Source organism: Narcine bancroftii, chromosome 8, assembly GCF_036971445.1.
Source record: "Narcine bancroftii isolate sNarBan1 chromosome 8, sNarBan1.hap1, whole genome shotgun sequence".
NCBI classification, from domain to species: domain Eukaryota; kingdom Metazoa; phylum Chordata; class Chondrichthyes; order Torpediniformes; family Narcinidae; genus Narcine; species Narcine bancroftii.
Genome location: NC_091476.1, coordinates 64,410,373 through 64,434,163, shown reverse-complemented (window position 1 = coordinate 64,434,163; position 23,791 = coordinate 64,410,373). Strand labels below are relative to the sequence as shown.

The 23,791-nt window shown below is 59.3% G+C and overlaps 2 protein-coding genes across 2 annotated transcripts; both read left to right on the top strand.

Moving 5' to 3' along the window:
* Positions 1-6,116: 6,116 nt before the first annotated feature.
* Positions 6,117-18,585, top strand: LOC138742035 (mucin-2-like). Its single transcript, XM_069896226.1, has 17 exons — positions 6,117-6,165; positions 7,383-7,621; positions 7,881-8,081; positions 8,177-8,237; positions 8,846-9,660; positions 9,816-10,423; positions 10,479-10,571; positions 10,736-10,821; positions 10,952-12,545; positions 13,067-13,209; positions 13,961-14,456; positions 15,208-15,976; positions 16,119-16,355; positions 16,544-16,582; positions 16,664-16,770; positions 17,140-17,163; positions 17,784-18,585. Exons 1-17 carry the CDS (start codon positions 6,117-6,119, stop codon positions 18,583-18,585), a joined length of 6,363 nt encoding a protein of 2,120 aa, XP_069752327.1.
* A 93-nt stretch (positions 18,586-18,678) lies between these two features.
* Positions 18,679-21,623, top strand: LOC138742034 (uncharacterized). The gene is made up of 7 exons (XM_069896225.1): positions 18,679-18,885; positions 18,973-19,389; positions 19,492-19,584; positions 20,074-20,347; positions 20,443-20,564; positions 20,659-21,212; positions 21,500-21,623. The coding sequence occupies exons 1-7, from the start codon at positions 18,679-18,681 to the stop codon at positions 21,621-21,623; spliced, it is 1,791 nt and encodes a 596-aa protein (XP_069752326.1).
* The last annotated feature ends 2,168 nt before the right edge of the window (positions 21,624-23,791 follow it).

Below are 23,791 nucleotides of genomic sequence, written 5' to 3'. Positions count from 1 at the left end.
ACCTCCTGCCCTCCCTCACCCCTGCTGGTCCATGGCCTCCACCTCGTCCACCCGCATGCCGAAGATGAAGATGTTGTCCATGCCAGTCTCCTCGGCCATCTCCACGTTGGCCCCATCCATGGTTCCGATGGTCAGCGCCCCGTTCAGCATGAACTTCATGTTGCCCGTGCCTGAAGCCTCTGTGCCTGCTGTGGAGATCTGCTCCGAAAGGTCTGACGCTGGGATCACTGCAGGAGGAGAAGGGGGAGGATCAGAGCCAGGCTCCATAGTCAGTGTGGTGGGGGGGGGGATTAAGGGCTAGGGTAACAGGGATCCTGTGCCATGGTCAGTGGAGGGGGAGGCTCAGAGATACAGGGAGCCTGCTTCCATGGACAGTGGGGGAAGGGGAGGTAGTGGGGATAGGGGAAAGGGGTTGGGTAACATGTCCAAGGGGAGGAAAAGAGGAGGGGAGGAAAAGAGGAGGGGAGGAAAAGAGGAGGGGCGGGAGTATAGGTTGGTGGGAGGAGGGGGGGGAGAGAGAGAGGGGGGGTGGGGGAAAGAGAGTGGGGGAGTGGGGAGAAAGAGAAGGGTGTGGGGGAAGAGAAGGGGGTGAGGGAGAGAGAGAGAAGGGGAGGGAGAGAGAGAAAGAAGGGGAGGGAAGAGAGAGAAGGGGAGGGGAAGAGAGAGAGAAGGGGAGGGGGAGAGAGAGAGAGAAGGGAGATGGAGGGAGAACCAAACCTTTCTCAGCCAGGGACACTCGATAGTTCTCCAAGTAGATGACTTTCAGCCGATCTCCAACCATGGGGTCATTGTTCACCACCTCTCCAATGGCTGTGATGAGTCTAATGATCAGCTTGGCCATGTGATATCCTGGTGCAGCCTGTTTGGCAGAGAGGGACAGTCGACACTCATAAACCAACACAGAAAGTTTTGCAAGCCTGACCCATTGCCCACTGCTCGCAAACTGAAGCTCCACAGGTCACACCCCTTCAGAAATATGCAGCTATGCTTTGTCTGTATCTCCCAATGTTACAGGGCACGAGTTCAAGAACATCATCCTCCCCCCTCCCCGGAGGGAAATAAGTTGTTTACACCTTCCCCCTCCTCCCAAACACAGCACATGGTCAATGCAGAGTGAAGCTCCCTCCATCCTGACCCACCACACACTCCTGGGGTCAGACACAAAATGAAGATCCCTCCACACCATAAGATATAGGAACAGAAATAGGCCATTCAGCCCATCGAGTTTGCTCCACAATTCAATCCTCACCTGATCCATTTTCCCCCTTAGCCCGGCCTTCTCCCCATAAGCTTTGATGCCCTGATTAATCAAGAACCTGTCAATTTCTACCTTAAATCCACCCAATTACACCAAACTGTGTGTGGCATCAAATTCCACAGATTCACCACCCTCTGGCTGAAGAAATTCCTCCACGTCCCTGCTCTTAGCGGACACCCTTCAATCCCGAAGTCATGCCCTCTTGTCCCGGACTCTCCCACCATGGGGAAACCTTTCCTAAATGAGGAGCACAAACCTGCTCCCAACACACCAAGAGAGGTCTCCCCAGTATCTTATAAAGCCTCAACATCACATTCCTGCTCTTCGATTCGGCTCAAACTGAATGCCAGCATTTGCATTTGCAGTGGGGCAATTTTCCCTGTTTGAGGGGGATGGTCCCATTCATTTTACTTCCCTGATACCCTTTGACATCTGGCACACTGCTGGGGTCTTCAACAGAAGGCCCTTTCAAATCGTCATGTAAAATGGGGTTAAACTGGCAATGTGCTCGGTTGACGGCCCAGGTATGTGGCTATTTGAAAGGGTCCAACCGGGTCAAAACCCAACCGGGTCCCAGACCTACCTCAGAGATGGACACGGGACCCAATAAAGCTTAACTGGGCATCCTACTCCGGCGAATTAAAAGGAGAAATGGCCAACCCGGTTACTCTGGTGACGTTAGTGGTTGCGTGCGTCACAATTTTGAAGTGCCGCGATCGGAGGGGGGGGTAAGAGACACCACGATGTGCCACTGCTGCAGACGGCGCTCCGGCGGGAGTGCTGGAGTAACGGCCATCTTCCTTACTCATCATCGAGAAGATTGAAAAAACTTTAAAAAGCAACAAAGAACCACAAAGCAAACAGTAAGGCGGGGGGGGGGGGGGGAGGTGGGGTGGGGGAGGAAGATTACGAAAAAAATATTGTCACAAATATAAAAACGGAACAATAAAAGTTTTTACAATTGTATAAAGCAGAATAGGGTGGCTAAAGTGAACGTAGGTCCCTTCGAGGATGAGAAAGGGGAATTGGTATTGGGGAATAAGAAAAAGGCAGAAGCTTTAAATGACTATTTTGTATTGGTCTACACAGTGGAGGACATGTCTACCATGCCAAAGACGTGCAATGGGAAGTGAGGACCTGGATGCAATAGTGAAGGGGCGCTGAGCAAACGTGGGCCCAGAGGTAGTTCAGGGGTACTGAAAGAAATGGCAGAGGTTATAGGTGATACTTTACCAAAATGCTCTGGACTCTGGGCAGGTCCCAGTGGATTGGAAGATAGCAAATGTCTCTCTACTGTTCAAAAAAAGGATGTAGGAAAAAGGCAGGGAACTGCAGGCCAGTCGTTTAACATATGTAGTTGGGAAAATGCTTGAAGCTATCATTAAAGAATAAATAGTTGGGGGGGGGTGGGGGGCATGTGGAACAAATTGGGACCATCACGCAGATGCAGCATGGATTCAGCAGAGGCAGGTCTATTTTAATAAACTTACTGGATTTCTTTGAGTGTATATTGAGCGCAGAAGATGGATAGAAATAGGTGGACGATATTTATTTGGATTTCCAGAAGGTGTCTGCGTCGCACCCTGGGAGAGTGTGATGGGACGGTGCGGTGGGAACTTCACTCTGTGTCGGACCCCTCGCAGCCGTGTGATGTGACAGTGGGGAGAGTCTTCCCTCTGTGTTTGACCCTGGGAGTGTGTGATGGGACAATGGGGAGGGTCTTCACCCTGTGTCTGACCCTGGGAGTGGGTGATGGGACGGTAGGGAGGGTCTTCGCCCTGTGTCTGACCCCGGGAGTGTGTGATGGGACGGTGGGGAGGGTCTTCACCCTGTGTCTGACCCTGGGAGGGTGTGATGGGACGGTGTGGAGGGAGCTTCACTCTGTGTCTGACCCTGGGAGTGTGTGATGAGATGGTGGGGAGGTTCTTTACACTGTGTCTGACCCCAGGAATGTGTGATGGGACGGTGCGGACGGTCTTCATTCTGTGTCTGACCCCGAGAGTGTGTGACGGGACAGTGCAGACGGTCTTCACCCTGTGTCTGACCCCGGGAGTGTGTAATGGGATGGTGGGGAGGGTCTTCACTCTGTGTCTGACCCCGGGAGTGTGTGATGGGATGGTGGGGAGAGTCTTCACCCCGTGTCTGACCCTGGGCATGTGTGAAGGGAGTGTGTGCTGGGACGGTGCGGAGGGTCTTCACCCTGTGTCTGACCCCGGGAGTGTGTAATGGGATGGTGGGGAGAGTCTTCACTCTGTGTCTGACCCTGGGAGTGGGTGATGGGATGGTGCGGAGGGTCTTCACCCTGAGTCTGACCCCGAGAGTGTGTGATGGGACGGTGTGGAGGGTCTTCACCCTGTGTCTAACCCCGGGTGTGTGTGATGGGATGGTGGGGAGAGTCTTCACTCTGTGTCTGACCCTGGGAGTGGGTGATAGGTCGGTGGGGAGGCTTTTTACCCTGGAGTGAGTTGGAGAGCAGGAATTGATGGTTTTTGCATGGAAACGAAGAAAGTGCAAAACAAATACGTCCAAACAAGAGGAAATAGTCAAATGGGAAAATGTCACAGCTGTGGCTAACGTCAACCCCAACATCAAAGCAAAAGTGAGAGCATTAGTGGGAAGCTTTTAAAAACATGCAGAAGTAAAAAAAATCATAAGCAGGTAAAGATAAAGTCTGGAAGTAGGCTTGAAAATAATATTAAAGAGGATGGAAAAAGCTCTGTTGAGTAGAGGTGAGAGTAGATATGGGGCCACTAGAAAATGACGCTGGAGAAATAATAATGGGAGACAGGAAGACGGCAGAGGAACCCGACGAGCATTTTGTATCAGACTTCATGAGGTGCCTTCAAATTGCAGCACCCAGGGACCCAGATGTGATTACCGGGTTTGCGGTGCAGGATGCACATTTCAAATCGCAGCCAGACCTACTGAAGGTGGCATGTCGTGGCAGCAACCACTCTCCCCCATCCCGTTCATAGCAGCGGTATGTTGCTAGGCTGGGGAGAGCATCTAGGAGAACTAAAGCAGAAATGGAACTGACTACGTGATATGCCACTCACCATGCCATCGTAGGTGCAGAATTTCCCCTTAAATTGCCGGGCTGGTGATATATCAGGTAGGTCTGACTGCACCAGCGACCAGTAAATGCAAAGGTCTGCAGACACCGCAAGTGAAGTGAAAACGCAAGGCTGTACTTTAGGTGGGTACGTCCCTTTATTTCCTTAGTTATCCAAGGCTGGCTGTCCCCTCCCTTGCTGGAATATACTTTTGTTGAGCTCTGTGAAAAATCTTCTTGAAAGTCTCCCACTGTTCCTCCCACCCATTTTACCCTGGCCAACACCTCCCACACCCCCTTGCACTTTCCTTTGTTAGGTCTAACACACAGGTTTCAGACCAAGCACTCCATTTGGATGAGAAACTCATTCACACTGTGATCACTCTGTCCACAAGGATCCCTGACTACAAGATTGCTAATTGTACCGATCTCATTGTACAGAACCAGGTCCTAGATGGCGCGTTCCCTTGTATTTTCAGTAACGTGCTGTTCAAGAAAGCTATAACGGATGCATTCCATGAACTCTTCAAGGTGGCCCCGACCAACCTAATCCACCCACTTTACGTGCATGTTAAAGTCCCCCGCAAGAATTGCTGTTCCATCCTCTGCATGTTCCGAGATGTCTTGGTTTATTGCCTGTGCCTCTGTCATGTTATTACTAAGTGGTCTATAGACCATTTCACCAGAGATTCCACCCCCCCCCCCCTTGACTATTCCTACCACTAGCTGCCACGTTGTGCAGCTATATCACCCGAGCCTGCGTGCTGACTTTAGGCCCCGACGAGATTCAAATAGCACCTACTGGATTTTAAGTGTTCCTCCGCTCACTGAGTCCCCCCCCTCTTGCAGTCCCTGACCTTAGCCTCTGCTCATCGAAGCCTCCAATTCTCCACTCCTACACTGGGCCACTCACACACTGGCCGCTTCTTGTGAGCTTCCCTTCGTTTTGTTTGTTATTGTCCCTTATCTGCTACACCAACTCCAATCACCTTCAGACACAGAGGGAAGCTCCCTCCACACCGTCCTATCAGGGACAGGCTGCAGAGGACCACAGACAGTGGAAAGAGGATGCCATTGAGCTCATCTGCCTCGATGAGACAAGTGGAGCATTGTTTGATCTTCTCTTAGCCACACACAGCAGCCAGCAGCAGCCGCCTGTGCTGGGACATACCTTGCCCCCGATCATGATCGTGCGAGGCGTGTATTGCTTGTTGGGCTCCTTCTTTATCCCTGCAAGGAATGACAGAGAGTTGGAATGGAAACCACTTGGGTTAAGTTGGGGTCAGAGGTCATAAATCAAGGTTGACAGCCGGCACTCACGGTTGTAGAATGTAATGATGTGGAGGCAGTTGAGCAGTTGCCGTTTATATTCATGTATTCTTTTGACCTGCACATCGAACATGGAGTTGGGGTTGATCTTTACCTTGTTCTCCTTTTCAAGGTACACAGAGAACTTCAACTTGTTCTCCTACAGTAAAGAAATGGCATAAGGGAGCAGCCTTGGCAAACACCCACCCCATCCACCCTCTCCCGTCCCCATCCCATCCACCCTCTCCCGTCCCCATCCCATCCACCCTCTCCCGTCCCCACCCACCCACCTCTCAGTGATACACCCACCCATCCCATCCACCCATCCCATCCACCCTCTCCCGTCCCTACCCACCCCTCAGTGATACACCAACCTCATCTCATCCACCCTCTCCCGTCCCCACCCACCCTTCAGTGACACACCCATTCCATCCACCCTCTTCCATCCCCAGCCCATCCACCCCATCCTGTCCCCACACACCCACCCACCCCTCAGTGATGCACCCACCCATCCCATCCACCCTCTCCTGTCCCGACCCAACCCTCAGTGATATACCCACCCCATCCTGTCCCCACCCACCTCTCAATAATACACCCACCCCATCCCACCCACCCTATCCCATCCCCACCCAACCCTCAGTGATACACCTACTCCATTCCATCCACCCTAACCCATCCCCACCCACCCCTTAGTGATACACCCACCCATACCATCCACCCTATCCCATCTCCACCCACCCCGTCCTGTCCACAAACACCTCTCAGTGATACAACCACCCCATCCCATCCACCCTGTCCCATCCCCACCCACCCCTTAGTGATACACCCACCCCATACCATCCACCCATCCAATCCCCACCCACCCCGTCCTGTCCACACCCACCTCTCAGTGATACACCCACCCCATCCTGTCCCCACTGTCATCATAGCGATATACCCATCCCATCCCAACCTACTCCTCAGTGAGATACTCAACCCATCCCGACCCCACCACTTTCATCCCACTGTCATGCCATTCCCACCCAACCCTCTGTGACACAACCACTTCCCTGATAAAATATCCCATTCTGTCCCCACCACCCCTTCTCCAATACACATCCCTCCCTGATTCACCCACTCCATCCTGTCCCAACCCACCCCCTCCCCCACCATTTCTCCCACCCAGGTCTTGGTCTCTTCTGTTCCCTTTCCTTTCCTCTTCCTTTACACTTCTCTCTCTTCCTCACAACTCCTGATCTCTCCTCTCCCTCCAGCCCCTGTAAACCTCAGCCCCTCTCCCTCCCATCAGCCTCTCGCCCCCTTCTTCACGACATCACCTCTCATCTTGCCCTCCCCGCCAGCCCCCCTCCCCGCCAGCCCCCCTCCCCGCCAGCCCCCCTCCCCGCCAGCCCCCCTCCCCGCCAGCCCCCCTCCCCGCCAGCCCCCCTCCCCGCCAGCCCCCCTCCCCGCCAGCCCCCCTCCCCGCCAGCCCCCCTCCCCGCCAGCCCCCCTCCCCGCCAGCCCCCCTCCCCGCCAGCCCCCCTCCCCGCCAGCCCCCCTCCCCGCCAGCCCCCCTCCCCGCCAGCCCCCCTCCCCGCCAGTCCCCCTCCCCGCCAGCCCCCCTCCCCGCCAGTCCCCCTCCCCGCCAGCCCCCCTCCCCGCCAGCCCCCCTCCCCCTTCTACCCGATAGCCCCAGTCCACTTCATCACATCAGCCCCTCTCCCCTTCTTCCCTTTAGCACCTCTCCCCTTCTCCCTAAGCCCCTCTCCCCCTTCTTCCCGACAGTCCATCTCCCCTTCTCCCTCAACTCCTGTCCCCTTCTTCCCGTCAGCCTCTGTCCCTTTCATCCTGTCAGCCCCTCTCCGCCTTCTTCACGACAGACCCACTCCCACTTCTTCCTGACAGCCCCTCTCCCTTCTTCCCGACACCCCCTCTCCAATTCACCCTCAGCCCCTCTCCCCTTCTTCCTTCTTCCCTTTAAACCCTCTCCCCCTTCTTCCCAACAGTACTCTCCCCTTCTTCCTGTGAGTCCCTGTTCCCTTCTATCCATCAGCACTCTCCCCCTTCTTCCCGTCAGTGCCAATCCCCCCTTCTACCCTCAGCCCTTCGCCCCCTTTTTCCCGTCAGCCTCTCTACCCTTCTTCCCTTCAGCCCCTATCCCTTTTCTTCCCTTCAGCCTCTCCCCATTCTTCCCGACAGCCCCTCTCCCTTCTCCAGACAGCCCCTCACCCCTTCTTCCCGACAGCACCTCTCCAATTCACCCTCAGCCCCTCTCCCCTTTAGCCCCTCTCCCAATTCTTCCCGTTAACCACTCTCCCCTTCTCCCCGTCAGCCCCTCTCCCCGTTCTTCCTGTCAGCCCCTCTCCCCCTTCTTCCGGTCAGACCCTCACCCCTTCTTCCCAACAGTACCCTCACCTTCTTTCTGTCAGCACTCTCACCTTTTCCCATCAGCCCGTCACCTTCTATCCATCAGTCCTCTCCCCTGTAAATGGCAATCCCCCTTCTTCCCTCAGCCCTTCACTCCCTTCTTCCTGTCCGCCACTCTACCCTTCAGCCCCTATACCTCTTCTTCCCTTCAGCCCCTCTCACGCATCTTCCTTTCAGCCCCTCCTTCCAGTCAGCCCCTTCCCCCATCTAACAGTAAGCCCCTTTCCCCTTCTTCCCTACAGGCCCTCTCCCCTTCTCCCTCAGCCCTTCCCCTTCTTCCCCAGCACTATTCCCCCTTATTCTCGACAGCACCTCTACCCGTTCCCCCTTCTTCCCATCATCTCCTCTCCCCCTTCTTGATGACAGCCCCTCTCTCCTCCTTCCCAACAACCTTTCTCCTCTTCTCCCTCAGACCATCCCCATCCCCATCCCCAGCCACTCTCCCCTTCTTCAGGACTGAACCTCTCCCCCTTCTTCCCTTCAGTCCCCTACCCCATCTTCCCCTCAGCACCTTATCGCTTCTCCAGACATCCCATCTCCAATTTTTCCCTCAGCACCTCTCCCTCAGCACTCTCCCCTTCTCCCTCAGCCCCTCTCCACTTTTTCCGTTTAGCCCCTCTCCCCCTTCTTCCCTTTAGCCCCTCTCCCCCTTCTTCCCTTTAGCCCCTCTCCCCCTTCTTCCCTTTAGCCCCTCTCCCCCTTCTTCCCTTTAGCCTCTCTCCCTTCTTCCCTTTAGCCCCTCTCCTTCCCTTTAACCCCTCTACTTCCCTTTAACCCCTCTCCCCCTTCCCGTAAGCCCCTCTCCCCCTTCTTCCCTTTAGCCCCTCTCCCCTTCTTCCCGTTAGCCCCTCTCCCCCTTCTTCCTGACAGTCCCTCTCCCCTTTTCTCTCAACTCCTGTCCCCTTCTTCCCATCAGCCTCTGTCCCCTTCATCCCGTCAGCCCCTCTCCACCTTCTTCACGACAGACCCACTTCCCCTTCTTCCCATCAGTCCCACACCCTTCTTCCTGAGAGCCTCTCTCCCTTCTTCCCATCAGCACTTCACCTTCTATCCCAGCCCTCTCCCCCATCAATGGCAATCCTCCTTCTTCCCGTCAGCCCCTATCCCTCTTCTTCCCTTCAGCCCCTATCCCTCTTCTTCCCTTCAGCCCCTATCCCTCTTCTTCCCTTCAGCCCCTATCCCTCTTCTTCCCTTCAGCCCCTATCCCTCTTCTTCCCTTCAGCCCCTATCCCTCTTCTTCCCTTCAGCCCCTATCCCTCTTCTTCCCTTCAGCCCCTATCCCTCTTCTTCCCTTCAGCCCCTATCCCTCTTCTTCCCCAGCCCCTATCCCTCTTCTTCCCTTCAGCCCCTATCCCTCTTCTTCCCTTCAGCTCCTCCTCTTCTTCCATTCAGCCCCTACCCCCATCTAACAGTCAGCCCCTTTCCCCTTCTTCCTAATAGGCCCTCTCCCCTTCTCCCTCAGCCCTTCCCCTTCTTCCCATCAGCTCCTCTCCCCCTTCTTGATGACAGCACCTCTCCCCTCCTTCCCAACAACCCCTCTCCTCCTCCCTCAGACTATCCCCATCCCCTCTCCCCTTCTTCAGGAGAGCACCTCTCCCCCTTCTTCCCTTCAGTCCCCTACCCCATCTTCCCCTCGGCACCTTATCCCTTCTCCAGACATCCCATCTCCACATTTTCCCTCAGCGCCTCTCCCTCAGCACTCTCCCATTCTCCCTCAGCCCCTCTCCCCTTCTTCCCTTTAGCCCCTCTCCCCTTCTTCCCATAAGCCCCTCTCCCCCTTCTTCCCGACAGTACATCTCCCCTTCTCCCTCGATTCCTGTCACCTTATTCCCGTCAGCCTCTGTCCCCTTCATCCCGTCAGCCCCTCTCCGCCTTCCTCCCGACAGCCCCACCCACTTCTTCCGACAGCCCCTCCGCCTTCTTCCCGACAGGCCCCTTCCCCTTTCTGACATCCCCTTTCCCCTTCTTCCCATCAGCCCCTCTTCCCCTTCTTCCCATCAGCCCCTCTTCCCCTTCTTCCCATCAGCCCCTCTCCCCCTTCTTCCCAACAGTACCCTCCCCTTTTTCCGTCAGCACCCTCCCCTTCTTTCCGTCAGCACCCTCCCCTTCTTTCCGTCAGCACCCTCCCCTTCTTTCCGTCAGCACCCTCCCCTTCTTTCCATCAGCACCCTCCCCTTCTATCCATCAGCCTTCTCCCCCATCTTCTCGTCAGTGCCAATCCCCCATCTTCCCGACAGCCACTCTACACTTCTTCCCTTCGGCCCCTATCCCTTTTTCCCTTCGGCCCCTCTCACTCATCTTCCCTTCAGCCCCTCCCCTTCTTCTAGTCAGCCCCTTCCCCCATCTGACCGTCAGCCCCTTCCCCCATCTGACCGTCAGCCCCTCTCCCCCTTCTTCCCGTCAGCCCCTCTCCCCCTTCTTCCCGTCAGCCCCTCTCCCCCTTCTTCCCGTCAGCCCCTCTCCCCCTTCTTCCCGTCAGCCCCTCTCCCCCTTCTTCCCGTCAGCCCCTCTCCCCCTTCTTCCCGTAAGCCGCTCTCCCCCTTCTCCGTAAGCCCCTCTTCCGTTCTGTCAGCTCCTCTCCCCAGTCCCCTACCCCATCTTCCCCTCAGCACCTTATCCCTGCTCCAGACATCCCATCTCCAATTTTTCCCTCAGCGCCTCTCCCTCAGCACTCTCCCCTTCTCCCTCAGCACACTCCCCTTCTCCCTCAGCACTCTCCCCTTCTCCCTCAGCACTCACCCCTTCTCCATCAGCCCCTCTCCCCCTCTTCGCTTTAGCCCCTCTCCCCCTTCTTCCCGTAAGCCCCTCTCTCCCTTCTTCCCTTTAGCCCCTCTCCCCCTTCTTCCCTTTAGCCCCTCTCCCCCTTCTTCCCTTTAGCCCCTCTCCCCCTTCTTCCCATTAACCCCTCTCCCCCTTCTTCCCGTTAGCCCCTCTCCCCCTTCTTCCCGACAGTCCCTCTCCCCATCTCCCTCAACTCCTGTCCCCTTCTACCCATCTGTCTCTGTCCCCTTCATCCCGTCAGCCCCTCTCCGCCTTCTTCACGACAGACCCACACCCCCTTCTTCCCATCAGCCCCACACCCTTCTTCCTGACAGCCCCTCTCCCTTCTTCCCGTCAGCCCCTCTCCCTTTCTTCCCGACAGCCCTCTCCCCTTCTTCCCGACAGTCCTCTCCCCTTCTCCCTAAGCCCCTTTTCACCTTCTTCCCGACAGTCCATCTCCCCTTCTCCCTCGACTCCTGTCACCTTATTCCCGTCAGCCTCTGTCCCCTTCATCCCGTCAGCCCCTCTCCGCCTTCCTCCCGACAGCCCCACCCCCTTCTACCGACAGCCCCTCCGCCTTCTTCCCGACAGGCCCCTTCCCCTTTCTGACATCCCCTCTCCCCTTCTTCCCATCAGCCCCTCTTCCCCTTCTTCCCATCAGCCCCTCTTCCCCTTCTTCCCATCAGCCCCTCTTCCCCTTCTTCCCATCAGCCCCTCTCCCCCTTCTTCCCAACAGTACCCTCCCCTTCTTTCCGTCAGCACCCTCCCCTTTTTCCGTCAGCACCCTCCCCTTCTTTCCGTCAGCACCCTCCCCTTCTTTCCGTCAGCACCCTCCCCTTCTTTCCGTCAGCACCCTCCCCTTCTTTCCGTCAGCACCCTCCCCTTCTTTCCATCAGCACCCTCCCCTTCTATCCATCAGCCTTCTCCCCCATCTTCTCGTCAGTGCCAATCCCCCATCTTCCCGACAGCCACTCTACACTTCTTCCCTTCGGCCCCTATCCCTTTTTCCCTTCGGCCCCTCTCACTCATCTTCCCTTCAGCCCCTCCCCTTCTTCTAGTCAGCACCCTCCCCTTCTTTCCGTCAGCACCCTCCCCTTCTTTCCGTCAGCACCCTCCCCTTCTTTCCGTCAGCACCCTCCCCTTCTTTCCGTCAGCACCCTCCCCTTCTTTCCGTCAGCACCCTCCCCTTCTTTCCGTCAGCACCCTCCCCTTCTTTCCGTCAGCACCCTCCCCTTCTTTCCGTCAGCACCCTCCCCTTCTTTCCGTCAGCACCCTCCCCTTCTATCCAACAGACTTCCCCCCATCTTCTCGTCAGTGCCAATCCCCCATCTTCCCGACAGCCACTCTACACTTCTTCCCTTCGGCCCCTATCCCTTTTTCCCTTCGGCCCCTCTCAATCATCTTCCCTTCAGCCCCTCCCCTTCTCCTAGTCAACCCCTTCCCCCATCTGACCGTCAGCCCCTTCCCCCATCTGACCGTCAGCCCCTCTCCCCCTTCTTCCCGTCAGCCCCTCTCCCCCTTCTTCCCGTCAGCCCCTCTCCCCCTTCTTCCCGTCAGCTCCTCTCCCACTTCTTCCCGTCAGCCCCTCTCCCCCTTCTTCCCGTCAGCCCCTCTCCCCCTTCTTCCCGTCAGCCCCTATCTCCCGTCAGCCCCTCTCTCACGTCAGCCCATCTCCCCCTTCTTCCCGTCAGCCCCTCTCCCCCTTCTTCCCGTCAGCACCTCTCCCCCTTCTTCCCGTCAGCCCCTCTCCCCCTTCTTCCCGTCAGCCCCTCTCCCCCTTCTTCCCGTCAGCCCCTCTCCCCCATCTTCCCTTAATGTGCTCTCCCCCATCTTCCCTTAATGTCCTCTCCCCCATCTTCCCTTAATGTCCTCTCCCCCATCTTCCCTTAATGTCCTCTCCCCCATCTTCCCTTAATGTCCTCTCCCCCTTCTTCCCGTCAGCCACTCTCCCCCATCTTCCCGTCAGCCCCTCTCCCCCATCTTCCCGTCAGCCCCTCTCCCCCATCTTCCCGTCAGCCCCTCTCCCCCATCTTCCCGTCAGCCCCTCTCCCCCATCTTCCCGTCAGCCCCTCTCCCCCATCTTCCCGTCAGCCCCTCTCCCCATCTTCCCGTCAGCCCCTCTCCCCCATCTTCCCTTAATGTCCCCTCCCCCATCTTCCCTTAATGTCCCCTCCCCATCTTCCCTTAATGTCCCCCCCATCTTCCCTTAATGTCCCCCCCATCTTCCCTTAATGTCCCCTCCCCATCTTCCCTTAATGTCCCCTCCCCCTTCTTCCCATCAGCCCCTCTCCCCCATCTTCCCCAGCCCCTCTCCCCCATCTTCCCGTCAGCCCCACGCCCCCATCTTCCCGTAAGCCCCTCTCCCCCATCTTCCCGTCAGCCCCTCACCCCCATCTTCCCGTCAGCCCCTCTCCCCCATCTTCACGTCAGCCCCTCTCCCCCATCTTCCCGTCAGCCCCTCTCCCCATCTTCCCTTAATGTCCCCTCCCCCATCTTCCCTTAATGTCCCCTCCCCATCTTCCCTTAATGTCCCCACCCCCATCTTCCCTTAATGTCCTCTCCCCTTCTACTGTCAGCCCCTCTCCCCTTCATCCCGACAGCCCCTCTCCCCTACATCCCGACAGCCCCTCTCCCCTTCATCCCGACAGCCCCTCTCCCCTACATCCCGACAGCCCCTCTCCCCTTCATCCCGACAGCCCCTCTCCCCTTCATCCCGACAGCCCCTCTCCCCTTCATCCCGACAGCCCATCTCCCCTTCATCCCGACAGCCCCTCTCACCTTCATCCCGACAGCCCCTCTCCCCTTCATCCCGACAGCCCCTCTCCCCTTCATTCCGACAGCCCCTCTCCCCTTCATCCCGACAGCCCCTCTCCCCTTCATCCCGACAGCCCCTCTCCCCTTCATCCCGACAGCCCCTCTCCCCTTCATCCCGACAGCCCCTCTCCCCTTCATCCCGACAGCCCCTCTCCCCTTCATCCCGACAGCCCCTCTCCCCTTCATCCCGACAGCCCCTCTCCCCTTCATCCCGACAGCCCCTCTCCCCTTCATCCCGACAGCCCCTCTCCCCTTCATCCCGACAGCCCCTCTCCCCTTCATCCCGACAGCCCCTCTCCCCTTCATCCCGACAGCCCCTCTCCCCTTCATCCCGACAGCCCCTCTCCCCTTCATCCCGACAGCCCCTCTCCCCTTCATCCCGACAACCCCTCTCCCCTTCATCCCGACAACCTCTCTCCCCTTCCCCGTCAGCTTCTCTCCCATTCCCCCTTCTTCTCATCAGTCCTCTCCACTCCTTCCAAAAAGCTCCTCTCCCCTCCTTCCCAAAAGCTCCTCTCTCCTTCTCCCCCGTCAAGCACCCCCTCCCCGTCAAGCCCACCTCCCCGTTAAGCCCCCCTCCCCCGTCAAGCCCCCCTCCCCCGTCAAGTCCCCCTCCCCCGTCAAGTCCCCCTCCCCCGTCAAGCCCCTCTGCCCCTTCCTCCCCTCACCCCCTCCACCTTCTTCCCATCAGCCCCTCTCCCCCATCTTCCCCAGCCCCTCTCCCCCATCTTCCCGTCAGCCCCTCGCCCCCATCTTCCCGTCAGCCCCTCTCCCCATCTTCCCGTCAGCCCCTCTCCCCCATCTTCCCGTCAGCCCCTCTCCCCCATCTTCCCGTCAGCCCCTCTCCCCCATCTTCCCGTCAGCCCCTCTCCCCCATCTTCCCTTAATGTCCCCTCCCCATCTTCCCTTAATGTCCCCTCCCCATCTTCCCTTAATGTCCCCTCCCCATCTTCCCTTAATGTCCCCTCTCCCATCTTCCCTTAATGTCCTCTCCCCTTCATCCCGACAGCCCCTCTCCCCTTCATCCCGACAGCCCCTCTCCCCTTCATCCCGACAGCCCCTCTCCCCTTCATCCCGACAGCCCCTCTCCCCTTCATCCCGACAGCCCCTCTCCCCTTCATCCCGACAGCCCCTCTCCCCTTCATCCCGACAGCCCCTCTCCCCTTCATCCCGACAGCCCCTCTCCCCTTCATCCCGACAGCCCCTCTCCCCTTCATCCCGACAGCCCCTCTCCCCTTCATCCCGACAGCCCCTCTCCCCTTCATCCCGACAGCCCCTCTCCCCTTCATCCCGACAGCCCCTCTCCCCTTCATCCCGACAGCCCCTCTCCCCTTCATCCCGACAGCCCCTCTCCCCTTCATCCCGACAGCCCCTCTCCCCTTCATCCCGACAGCCCCTCTCCCCTTCATCCCGACAGCCCCTCTCCCCTTCATCCCGACAGCCCCTCTCCCCTTCATCCCGACAGCCCCTCTCCCCTTCATCCCGACAGCCCCTCTCCCCTTCATCCCGACAGCCCCTCTCCCCTTCATCCCGACAGCCCCTCTCCCCTTCATCCCGACAGCCCCTCTCCCCTTCATCCCGACAGCCCCTCTCCCCTTCATCCCGACAGCCCCTCTCCCCTTCATCCCGACAGCCCCTCTCCCCTTCATCCCGACAACCTCTCTCCCCTTCCCCGTCAGCTTCTCTCCCATTCCCCCTTCTTCTCATCAGTCCTCTCCCCTCCTTCCAAAAAGCTCCTCTCCCCTCCTTCCCAAAAGATCCTCTCTCCTTCTCCCCCGTCAAGCCCCCCCTCCCCCGTCAAGCCCCCCTCCCCCGTCAAGCCCCCCTCCCCCGTCAAGCCCCCCCTCCCCCGTCAAGCCCCCCTCCCCGTCAAGCCCCCCTCCCCCATCAAGCCCCTCTGCCCCTTCCTCTCCTCACCCCCTCCCCCTTTCTCCCCTCATTCCCTCTCCCCATCTCCCTCAACTCTTGTCCCCTTCTTCCCGTCTGCCTCTGTCCCCTTCATCGCGTCAGCCCCCTCCACCTTCTTCACGACAGACCCACTCCCCCTTCTTCCCATCAGTCCCACACCCTTCTTCCTGAGAGCCTCTCTCCCTTCTTCCCATCAGCACTTCACCTTCTATCCATCAGCCCTCCCCCCCATCAATGGCAATCCTCCTTCTTCCCTTCAGCCCCTATCCCTCTTCTTCCCTTCAGCCCCTATCCCTCTTCTTCCCTTCAGCCCCTTTCCCTCTTCTTCCCTTCAGCCCCTATCCCTCTTCTTCCCCAGCCCCTATCCCTCTTCTTCCCTTCAGCCCCTATCCCTCTTCTTCCCTTCAGCCCCTATCCTTCTTCTTCCCTTCAGCCCCTCCTCTTCTTCCATTCAGCCCCTACCCCCATCTGTCAGCCCCTTTCCCCTTCTTCCTAATAGGCCCTCTCCCCTTCTCCCTCAGCCCTTCCCCTTCTTCCCATCAGCTCCTCTCCCCCTTCTTGATGACAGCCCCTCTCCCCTCCTTCCCAACAACCCCTCTCCTCCTCCCTCAGACTATCCCCATCCCCAGCCCCTCTCCCCTTCTTCAGGAGAGCCCCTCTCCCCTTCTTCCCTTCAGTCCCCTACCCCATCTTCCCCTCGGCACCTTATCCCTTCTCCAGACATCCCATCTCCACATTTTCCCTCAGCGCCTCTCCCTCAGCACTCTCCCATTCTCCCTCAGCCCCTCTCCCCTTCTTCCCATAAGCCCCTCTTCCCCTTCTTCCCGTAAGCCCCTCTCCCCCTTCTCCGTAAGCCCCTCTTCCATTCTATCAGCTCCTCTCCCCAGTCCCCTACCCCATCTTCACCTCAGCACCTTATCCCTTCTCCAGACATCCCATCTCCAATTTTTACCTCAGTGCCTCTCCCTCAGCACTCTCCCCTTCTCCCTCAGCACACTCCCCTTCTCCCTCAGCCCCTCTCCCCCTCTTCCCTTTAGCCCCTCTCCTTCCCTTTAGCCCCTCTCCCCCTTCTTCCCGTAAGCACCTCTACCCCTTCTTCCCTTTAGCCCCTCTCCCCCCTTCTTCCCTTTAGCCCCTCTCCCCCTTCTTCCCTTTAGCCCCTCCTTCCCGTTAGCCCCTCTCCCCCTTCTTCCCGAAAGTACATCTCCCCTTCTCCCTCGACTCCTGTCACCTTATTCCCGTCAGCCTCTGTCCCCTTCATCCCGTCAGCCCCTCTCCGCCTTCCTCCCGACAGCCCCTCCGCCTTCTTCCCGACAGGCCCCTTCCCCTTTCTGACATCCCCTCTCCCCTTTTTCCCATCAGCCCCTCTTCCCCTTCTTCCCATCAGCCCCTCTCCCCCTCTTCCCTTTAGCCCCTCTCCCTTCTTCCCTTTAGCCCCTCTCCCCCTTCTTCCCGTAAGCCCCTCTCTCTCTTCTTCCCTTTAGCCCCTCTCCCTTCTTCCCTTTAGCCCCTCTCCCCCTTCTTCCCGTAAGCCCCTCTCTCTCTTCTTCCCTTTAGCCCCTCTCCCCCTTCTTCCCTTTAGCCCCTCTCCCCCCTTCTTCCCGTAAGCCCCTCTCCCCCTTCTTCCCTTTAGCCCCTCTCTCCCTTCTTCCCGAAAGTACATCTCCCCTTCTCCCTCGACTCCTGTCACCTTATTCCCGACAGCCCCTCTCCCCTTCATCCCGACAGCCCCTCTCCCCTTCATCCCGACAGCCCCTCTCCCCTTCATCCCGACAGCCCCTCTCCCCTTCATCCCGACAGCCCCTCTCCCCTTCATCCCGACAGCCCCTCTCCCCTTCATCCCGACAGCCCCGCTCCCCTTCATCCCGACAGCCCCTCTCCCCTTCATCCCGACAGCCCCTCTCCCCTTCATCCCGACAGCCCCTCTCCCCTTCATCCCGACAGCCCCTCTCCCCTTCATCCCGACAGCCCCTCTCCCCTTCATCCCGACAGGCCCTCTCCCCTTCATCCCGACAGCCCCTCTCCCCATCCCGTCAGCCCCTCTCCCCTTCATCCCGTCAGCCCCTCTCCCCTTCATCCCGACAGCCCCTCTCCCCTTCATCCCGACAGCCCCTCTCCCCTTCATCCCGACAGCCCCTCTCCCCTTCATCCCGACAGCCCCTCTCCCCTTCATCCCGACAGCCCCTCTCCCCTTCATCCCGAGAGCCTCTCTCCCCTTCATCCCGACAGCCCCTCTTCCCTTCATCCCGACAGCCCCTCTCCCCTTCATCCCGACAGCCCCTCTCCCCTTCATCCCGACAACCTCTCTCCCCTTCATCCCGACAACCTCTCTCCCCTTCCCCGTCAGCTTCTCTCCCATTCCCCCTTCTTCTCATCAGTCCTCTCCCCTCCTTCCCAAAAGCTCCTCTCTCCTTCTCCCCCGTCAAGCCCCCACTCCCCCGTCAAGCCCCCCTCCCCCGTCAAACCCCCCCTCCCCCGTCAAGCCCCCCTCCCCGTCATGCCCCCCTCCCCCATCAAGCCCCTCTGCCCCTTCCTCTCCTCACCCCCTCCCCCTTTCTCCCCTCAGTCCCTCTCCCCATCTCCCTCAACTCTTGTCCCCTTCTTCCCGTCTGCCTCTGTCCCCTTCATCGCGTCAGCCCCCTCCGCCTTCTTCACGACAGACCCACTCCCCCTTCTTCCCATCAGTCCCACACCCTTCTTCCTGAGAGCCTCTCTCCCTTCTTCCCATCAGCACTTCACCTTCTATCCATCAGCCCTCTCCCCCATCAATGGCAATCCTTCTTCTTCCCTTCAGCCCCTATCCCTCTTCTTCCCTTCAGCCCCTATCCCTCTTCTTCCCTTCAGCCCCTATCCCTCTTCTTCCCCAGCCCCTATCCCTCTTCTTCCCTTCAGCCCCTATCCCTCTTCTTCCCTTCAGCCCCTATCCCTCTTCTTCCCTTCAGCCCCTATCCCTCTTCTTCCCCAGCCCCTATCCCTCTTCTTCCCTTCAGCCCCTATCCCTCTTCTTCCCTTCAGCCCCTATCCTTCTTCTTCCCTTCAGCCCCTCCTCTTCTTCCATTCAGCCCCTACCCCCATCTAACAGTCAGCCCCTTTCCCCTTCTTCCTAATAGGCCCTCTCCCCTTCTCCCTCAGCCCGTCCCCTTCTTCCCATCAGCTCCTCTCCCCATTCTTGATGACAGCCCCTCTCCCCTCCTTCCCAACAACCCCTCTCCTCCTCCCTCAGACTATCCCCATCCCCAGCCCCTCTCCCCTTCTTCAGGAGAGCCCCTCTCCCCTTCTTCAGGAGAGCCCCTCTCCCCTTCTTCAGGAGAGCACCTCTCCCCCTTCTTCCCTTCAGTCCCCTACCCCATCTTCCCCTCAGCACCTTATCCCTTCTCCAGTCATCCCATCTCCACATTTTCCCTCAGCGCCTCTCCCTCAGCACTCTCCCATTCTCCCTCAGCCCCTCTCCCCTTCTTCCCTTTAGCCCCTCTCCCCTTCTTCCCATAAGCCCCTCTCCCCCTTCTTCCCAACAGTACCCTCCCCTTCTTTCCGTCAGCACCCTCCCCTTTTTCCGTCAGCACCCTCCCCTTCTTTCCGTCAGCACCCTCCCCTTCTTTCCATCAGCACCCTCCCCTTCTTTCCGTCAGCACCCTCCCCTTCTTTCCGTCAGCACCCTCCCCTTCTTTCCGTCAGCACCCTCCCCTTCTATCCATCAGCCTCTCCCCCATCTTCTCGTCAGTGCCAATCCCCCATCTTCCCGACAGCCACTCTACACTTCTTCCCTTCGGCCCCTATCCCTTTTTCCCTTCGGCCCCTCTCACTCATCTTCCCTTCAGCCCCTCCCCTTCTTCTAGTCAGCCCCTTCCCCCATCTGACCGTCAGCCCCTTCCCCCATCTGACCGTCAGCCCCTCTCCCCCTTCTTCCCGTCAGCCCCTCTCCCCCTTCTTCCCGTCAGCCCCTCTCCCCCTTCTTCCCGTCAGCCCCTCTCCCCCTTCCCGTCAGCCCCTCTCCCCCTTCTTCCCGTCAGCCCCTCTCCCCCTTCTTCCCGTCATCCCCTCTCCCCCTTCTTCCCGTAAGCCGCTCTCCCCCTTCTCCGTAAGCCCCTCTTCCGTTCTGTCAGCTCCTCTCCCCAGTCCCCTACCCCATCTTCCCCTCAGCACCTTATCCCTGCTCCAGACATCCCATCTCCAATTTTTCCCTCAGCGCCTCTCCCTCAGCACTCTCCCCTTCTCCCTCAGCACTCTCCCCTTCTCCCTCAGCACTCTCCCCTTCTCCCTCAGCCCCTCTCCCCCTCTTCGCTTTAGCCCCTCTCCCCCTCTTCGCTTTAACCCCTCTCCCCTTCTTCCCGTAAGCCCCTCTCTCCCTTCTTCCCTTTAGCCCCTCTCCCCCTTCTTCCCTTTAGCCCCTCTCCCCCTTCTTCACTTTAGCCCCTCTCCCCCTTAGCCCCTCTCCCCCTTCTTCCCATTAGCCCCTCTCCCCCTTCTTCCCGTTAGCCACTCTCCCCCTTCTTCCCTTTAGCCCCTCTCCCCCTTCTTCCCTTTAGCCCCTCTCCCCCTTAGCCCCTCTCCCCCTTCTTCCCATTAGCCCCTCTCCCCCTTCTTCCCGTTAGCCCCTCTCCCCCTTCATCCCGTCAGCCCCTCTCCCCTTCTTCCCGAAAGTACATCTCCCCTTCTCCCTCGACTCCTGTCACCTTATTCCCGTCAGCCTCTGTCCCCTTCATCCCGTCAGCCCCTCTCCGCCTTCCTCCCGACAGCCCCACCCACTTCTTCCGACAGCCCCTCCGCCTTCTTCCCGACAGGCCCCTTCCCCTTCTTCACTTTAGCCCCTCTCCCCCTTAGCCCCTCTCCCCCTTCTTCCCGTTAGCCACTCTCCCCCTTCTTCCCTTTAGCCCCTCTCCCCTTCTTCCCTTTAGCCCCTCTCCCCCTTAGCCCCTCTCCCCCTTCTTCCCATTAGCCCCTCTCCCCCTTCTTCCCGTTAGCCCCTCTCCCCCTTCATCCCGTCAGCCCCTCTCCGCCTTCTTCACGACAGACCCACACCCCCTTCTTCCCATCAGCCCCACACCCTTCTTCCTGACAGCCCCTCTCCCTTCTTTCCGTCAGCACCTCTCCCTTTCTTCCCGACAGCCCTCTCCCCTTCTCCCTAAGCCCCTTTTCACCTTCTTCCCGACAGTCCATCTCCCCTTCTCCCTCGACTCCTGTCACCTTATTCCCGTCAGCCTCTGTCCCCTTCATCCCGTCAGCCCCTCTCCGCCTTCCTCCCGACAGCCCCACCCCCTTCTACCGACAGCCCCTCCGCCTTCTTCCCGACAGGCCCCTTCCCCTTTCTGACATCCCCTCTCCCCTTCTTCCCATCAGCCCCTCTTCCCCTTCTTCCCATCAGCCCCTCTCCCCTTCTTCCCATCAGCCCCTCTCCCCCTTCTTCCCAACAGTACCCTCCCCTTTTTTCCGTCAGCACCCTCCCCTTCTTTCCGTCAGCACCCTCCCCTTCTTTGTCAGCACCCTCCCCTTCTTTCCGTCAGCACCCTCCCCTTCTTTCCGTCAGCACCCTCCCCTTCTTTCCGTCAGCACCCTCCCCTTCTATCCAACAGCCTTCCCCCCAATTCTCGTCAGTGCCAATCCCCCATCTTCCCGACAGCCACTCTACACTTCTTCCCTTCGGCCCCTATCCCTTTTTCCCTTCGGCCCCTCTCAATCATCTTCCCTTCAGCCCCTCCCCTTCTTCTAGTCAGCCCCTTCCCCCATCTAACCGTCAGCCCCTTCCCCCATCTGACCGTCAGCCCCTCTCCCCCTTCTTCCCGTCAGCCCCTCTCCCCCTTCTTCCCGTCAGCCCCTCTCCCCCTTCTTCCCGTCAGCCCCTCTCTCCCGTCAGCCCCTCTCTCCCGTCAGCCCCTCTCCCCCTTCTTCCCGTCAGCCCCTCTCCCACTTCTTCCCGTCAGCCCCTCTCCCCCTTCTTCCCGTCAGCCCCTCTCCCCCTTCTTCCCGTCAGCCCCTCTCCCCCTTCTTCCCGTCAGCCCCTCTCCCCCTTCTTCCCGTCAGCCCCTCTCCCCCATCTTCCCGTCAGCCCCTCTCCCCCATCTTCCTTTAATGTCCTCTCCCCCATCTTCCCTTAATGTCCTCTCCCCCATCTTCCCTTAATGTCCTCTCCCCCATCTTCCCTTAATGTCCTCTCCCCCATCTTCCCTTAATGTCCTCTCCCCCTTCTTCCCGTCAGCCACTCTCCCCCATCTTCCCGTCAGCCCCTCTCCCCCATCTTCCCGTCAGCCCTCTCCCCCATCTTCCCGTCAGCCCCTCTCCCCCATCTTCCCGTCAGCCCCTCTCCCCCATCTTCCCGTCAGCCCCTCTCCCCCATCTTCCCGTCAGCCCCTCTCCCCCATCTTCCCGTCAGCCCCTCTCCCCCATCTTCCCTTAATGTCCCCTCCCCATCTTCCCTTAATGTCCCTTCCCCCATCTTCCCTTAATGTCCCCTCCCCCATCTTCCCTTAATGTCCCCTCCCCATCTTCCCTTAATGTCCCCTCCACCTTCTTCCCATCAGCCCCTCTCCCCCATCTTCCCCAGCCCCTCTCCCCCATCTTCCCGTCAGCCCCTCGCCCCCATCTTCCCGTCAGCCCCTCTCCCCCATCTTCCCGTCAGCCCCTCTCCCCCATCTTCCCGTCAGCCCCTCTTCCCCATCTTCCCGTCAGCCCCTCTACCCATCTTCCCTTAACGTCCCCTCCCCCATCTTCCCTTAATGTCCCCTCCCCATCTTCCCTTAATGTCCCCTCCCCCATCTTCCCTTAATGTCCTCTCCACTTCTACAGTCAGCCCCTCTCCCCTTCTTCCCGACAGCCCCTCTCCCCTTCATCCCGACAGCCCCTCTCCCCTTCATCCCGACAGCCCCTCTCCCCTTCATCCCGACAGCCCCTCTCCCCTTCATCCCGACAGCCCCTCTCCCCTTCATCCCGACAGCCCCTCTCCCCTTCATCCCGACAGCCCCTCTCCCCTTCATCCCGACAGCCCCTCTCCCCTTCATCCCGACAGCCCCTCTCCCCTTCATCCCGACAGCCCCTCTCCCCTTCATCGCGACAGCCCCTCTCCCCTTCATCCCGACAGCCCCTCTCCCCTTCATCCCGACAGCCCCTCTCCCCTTCATCCCGACAGCCCCTCTCCCCTTCATCCCGACAGCCCCTCTCCCCTTCATCCCGACAGCCACTCTCCCCTTCATCCCGACAGCCCCTCTCCCCTTCATCCCGACAGCCCCTCTCCCCTTCATCCCGACAGCCCCTCTCCCCTTCATCCCGACAGCCCCTCTCCCCTTCATCCCGACAGCCCCTCTCCCCTTCATCCCGACAGCCCCTCTCCCCTTCATCCCGACAGCCCCTCTCCCCTTCATCCCGACAGCCCCTCTCCCCTTCATCCCGACAGCCCCTCTCCCCTTCATCCCGACAGCCCCTCTCCCCTTCATCCCGACAGCCCCTCTCCATCCCGACAGCCCCTCTCCCCCTCATCCCGACAACCTCTCTCCCCTTCCCCTTCAGCTTCTCTCCCATTCCCCCTTCTTCTCATCAGTCCTCTCCCCTCCTTCCAAAAAGCTCCTCTCCCCTCCTTCCCAAAAGCTCCTCTCTCCTTCTCCCCCGTCAAGCCCCCCCTCCCCGTCAAGCCCCCCTCCCCCGTCAAGCCCCCCTCTCCCGTCAAGTCCCCCACCCCCGTCAAGCCCCTCTGCCCCTTCCTCCCCTCACCCCCTCCCCCTTCTTCCCATCAGCCCCTCTCCCCCATCTTCCCCAGCCCCTCTCCCCCATCTTCCAGTCAGCCCCTCGCCCCCATCTACCCGTTAGCCCCTCTCCCCCATCTTCCCGTCAGCCCCTCTCCCCCATCTTCCCGTCAGCCCCTCTCCCCCATCTTCCCGTCAGACCCTCTCCCCATCTTCCCTTAATGTCCCCTCCCCATCTTCCCTTAATGTCCTCTCCCCTTCTACTGTCAGCCCCTCTCCCCTTCATCCCGACAGCCCCTCTCCCCTTCATCCCGACAGCCCCTCTCCCCTTCATCCCGACAGCCCCTCTCCCCTTCAACCCGACAGCCCCTCTCCCCTTCATCCCGACAGCTCCTCTCCCCTTCATCCCGACAGCTCCTCTCCCCTTCATCCCGACAGCCCCTCTCCCCTTCATCCCGACAGCCCCTCTCCCCTTCATCCCGACAGCCCCTCTCCCCTTCATCCCGACAGCCCAACTCCCCTTCATCCCGACAGCCCAACTCCCCTTCATCCCGACAGCCCCTCTCCCCTTCATCCCGACAGCCCCTCTCGCCTTCATCCCGACAGCCCCTCTCC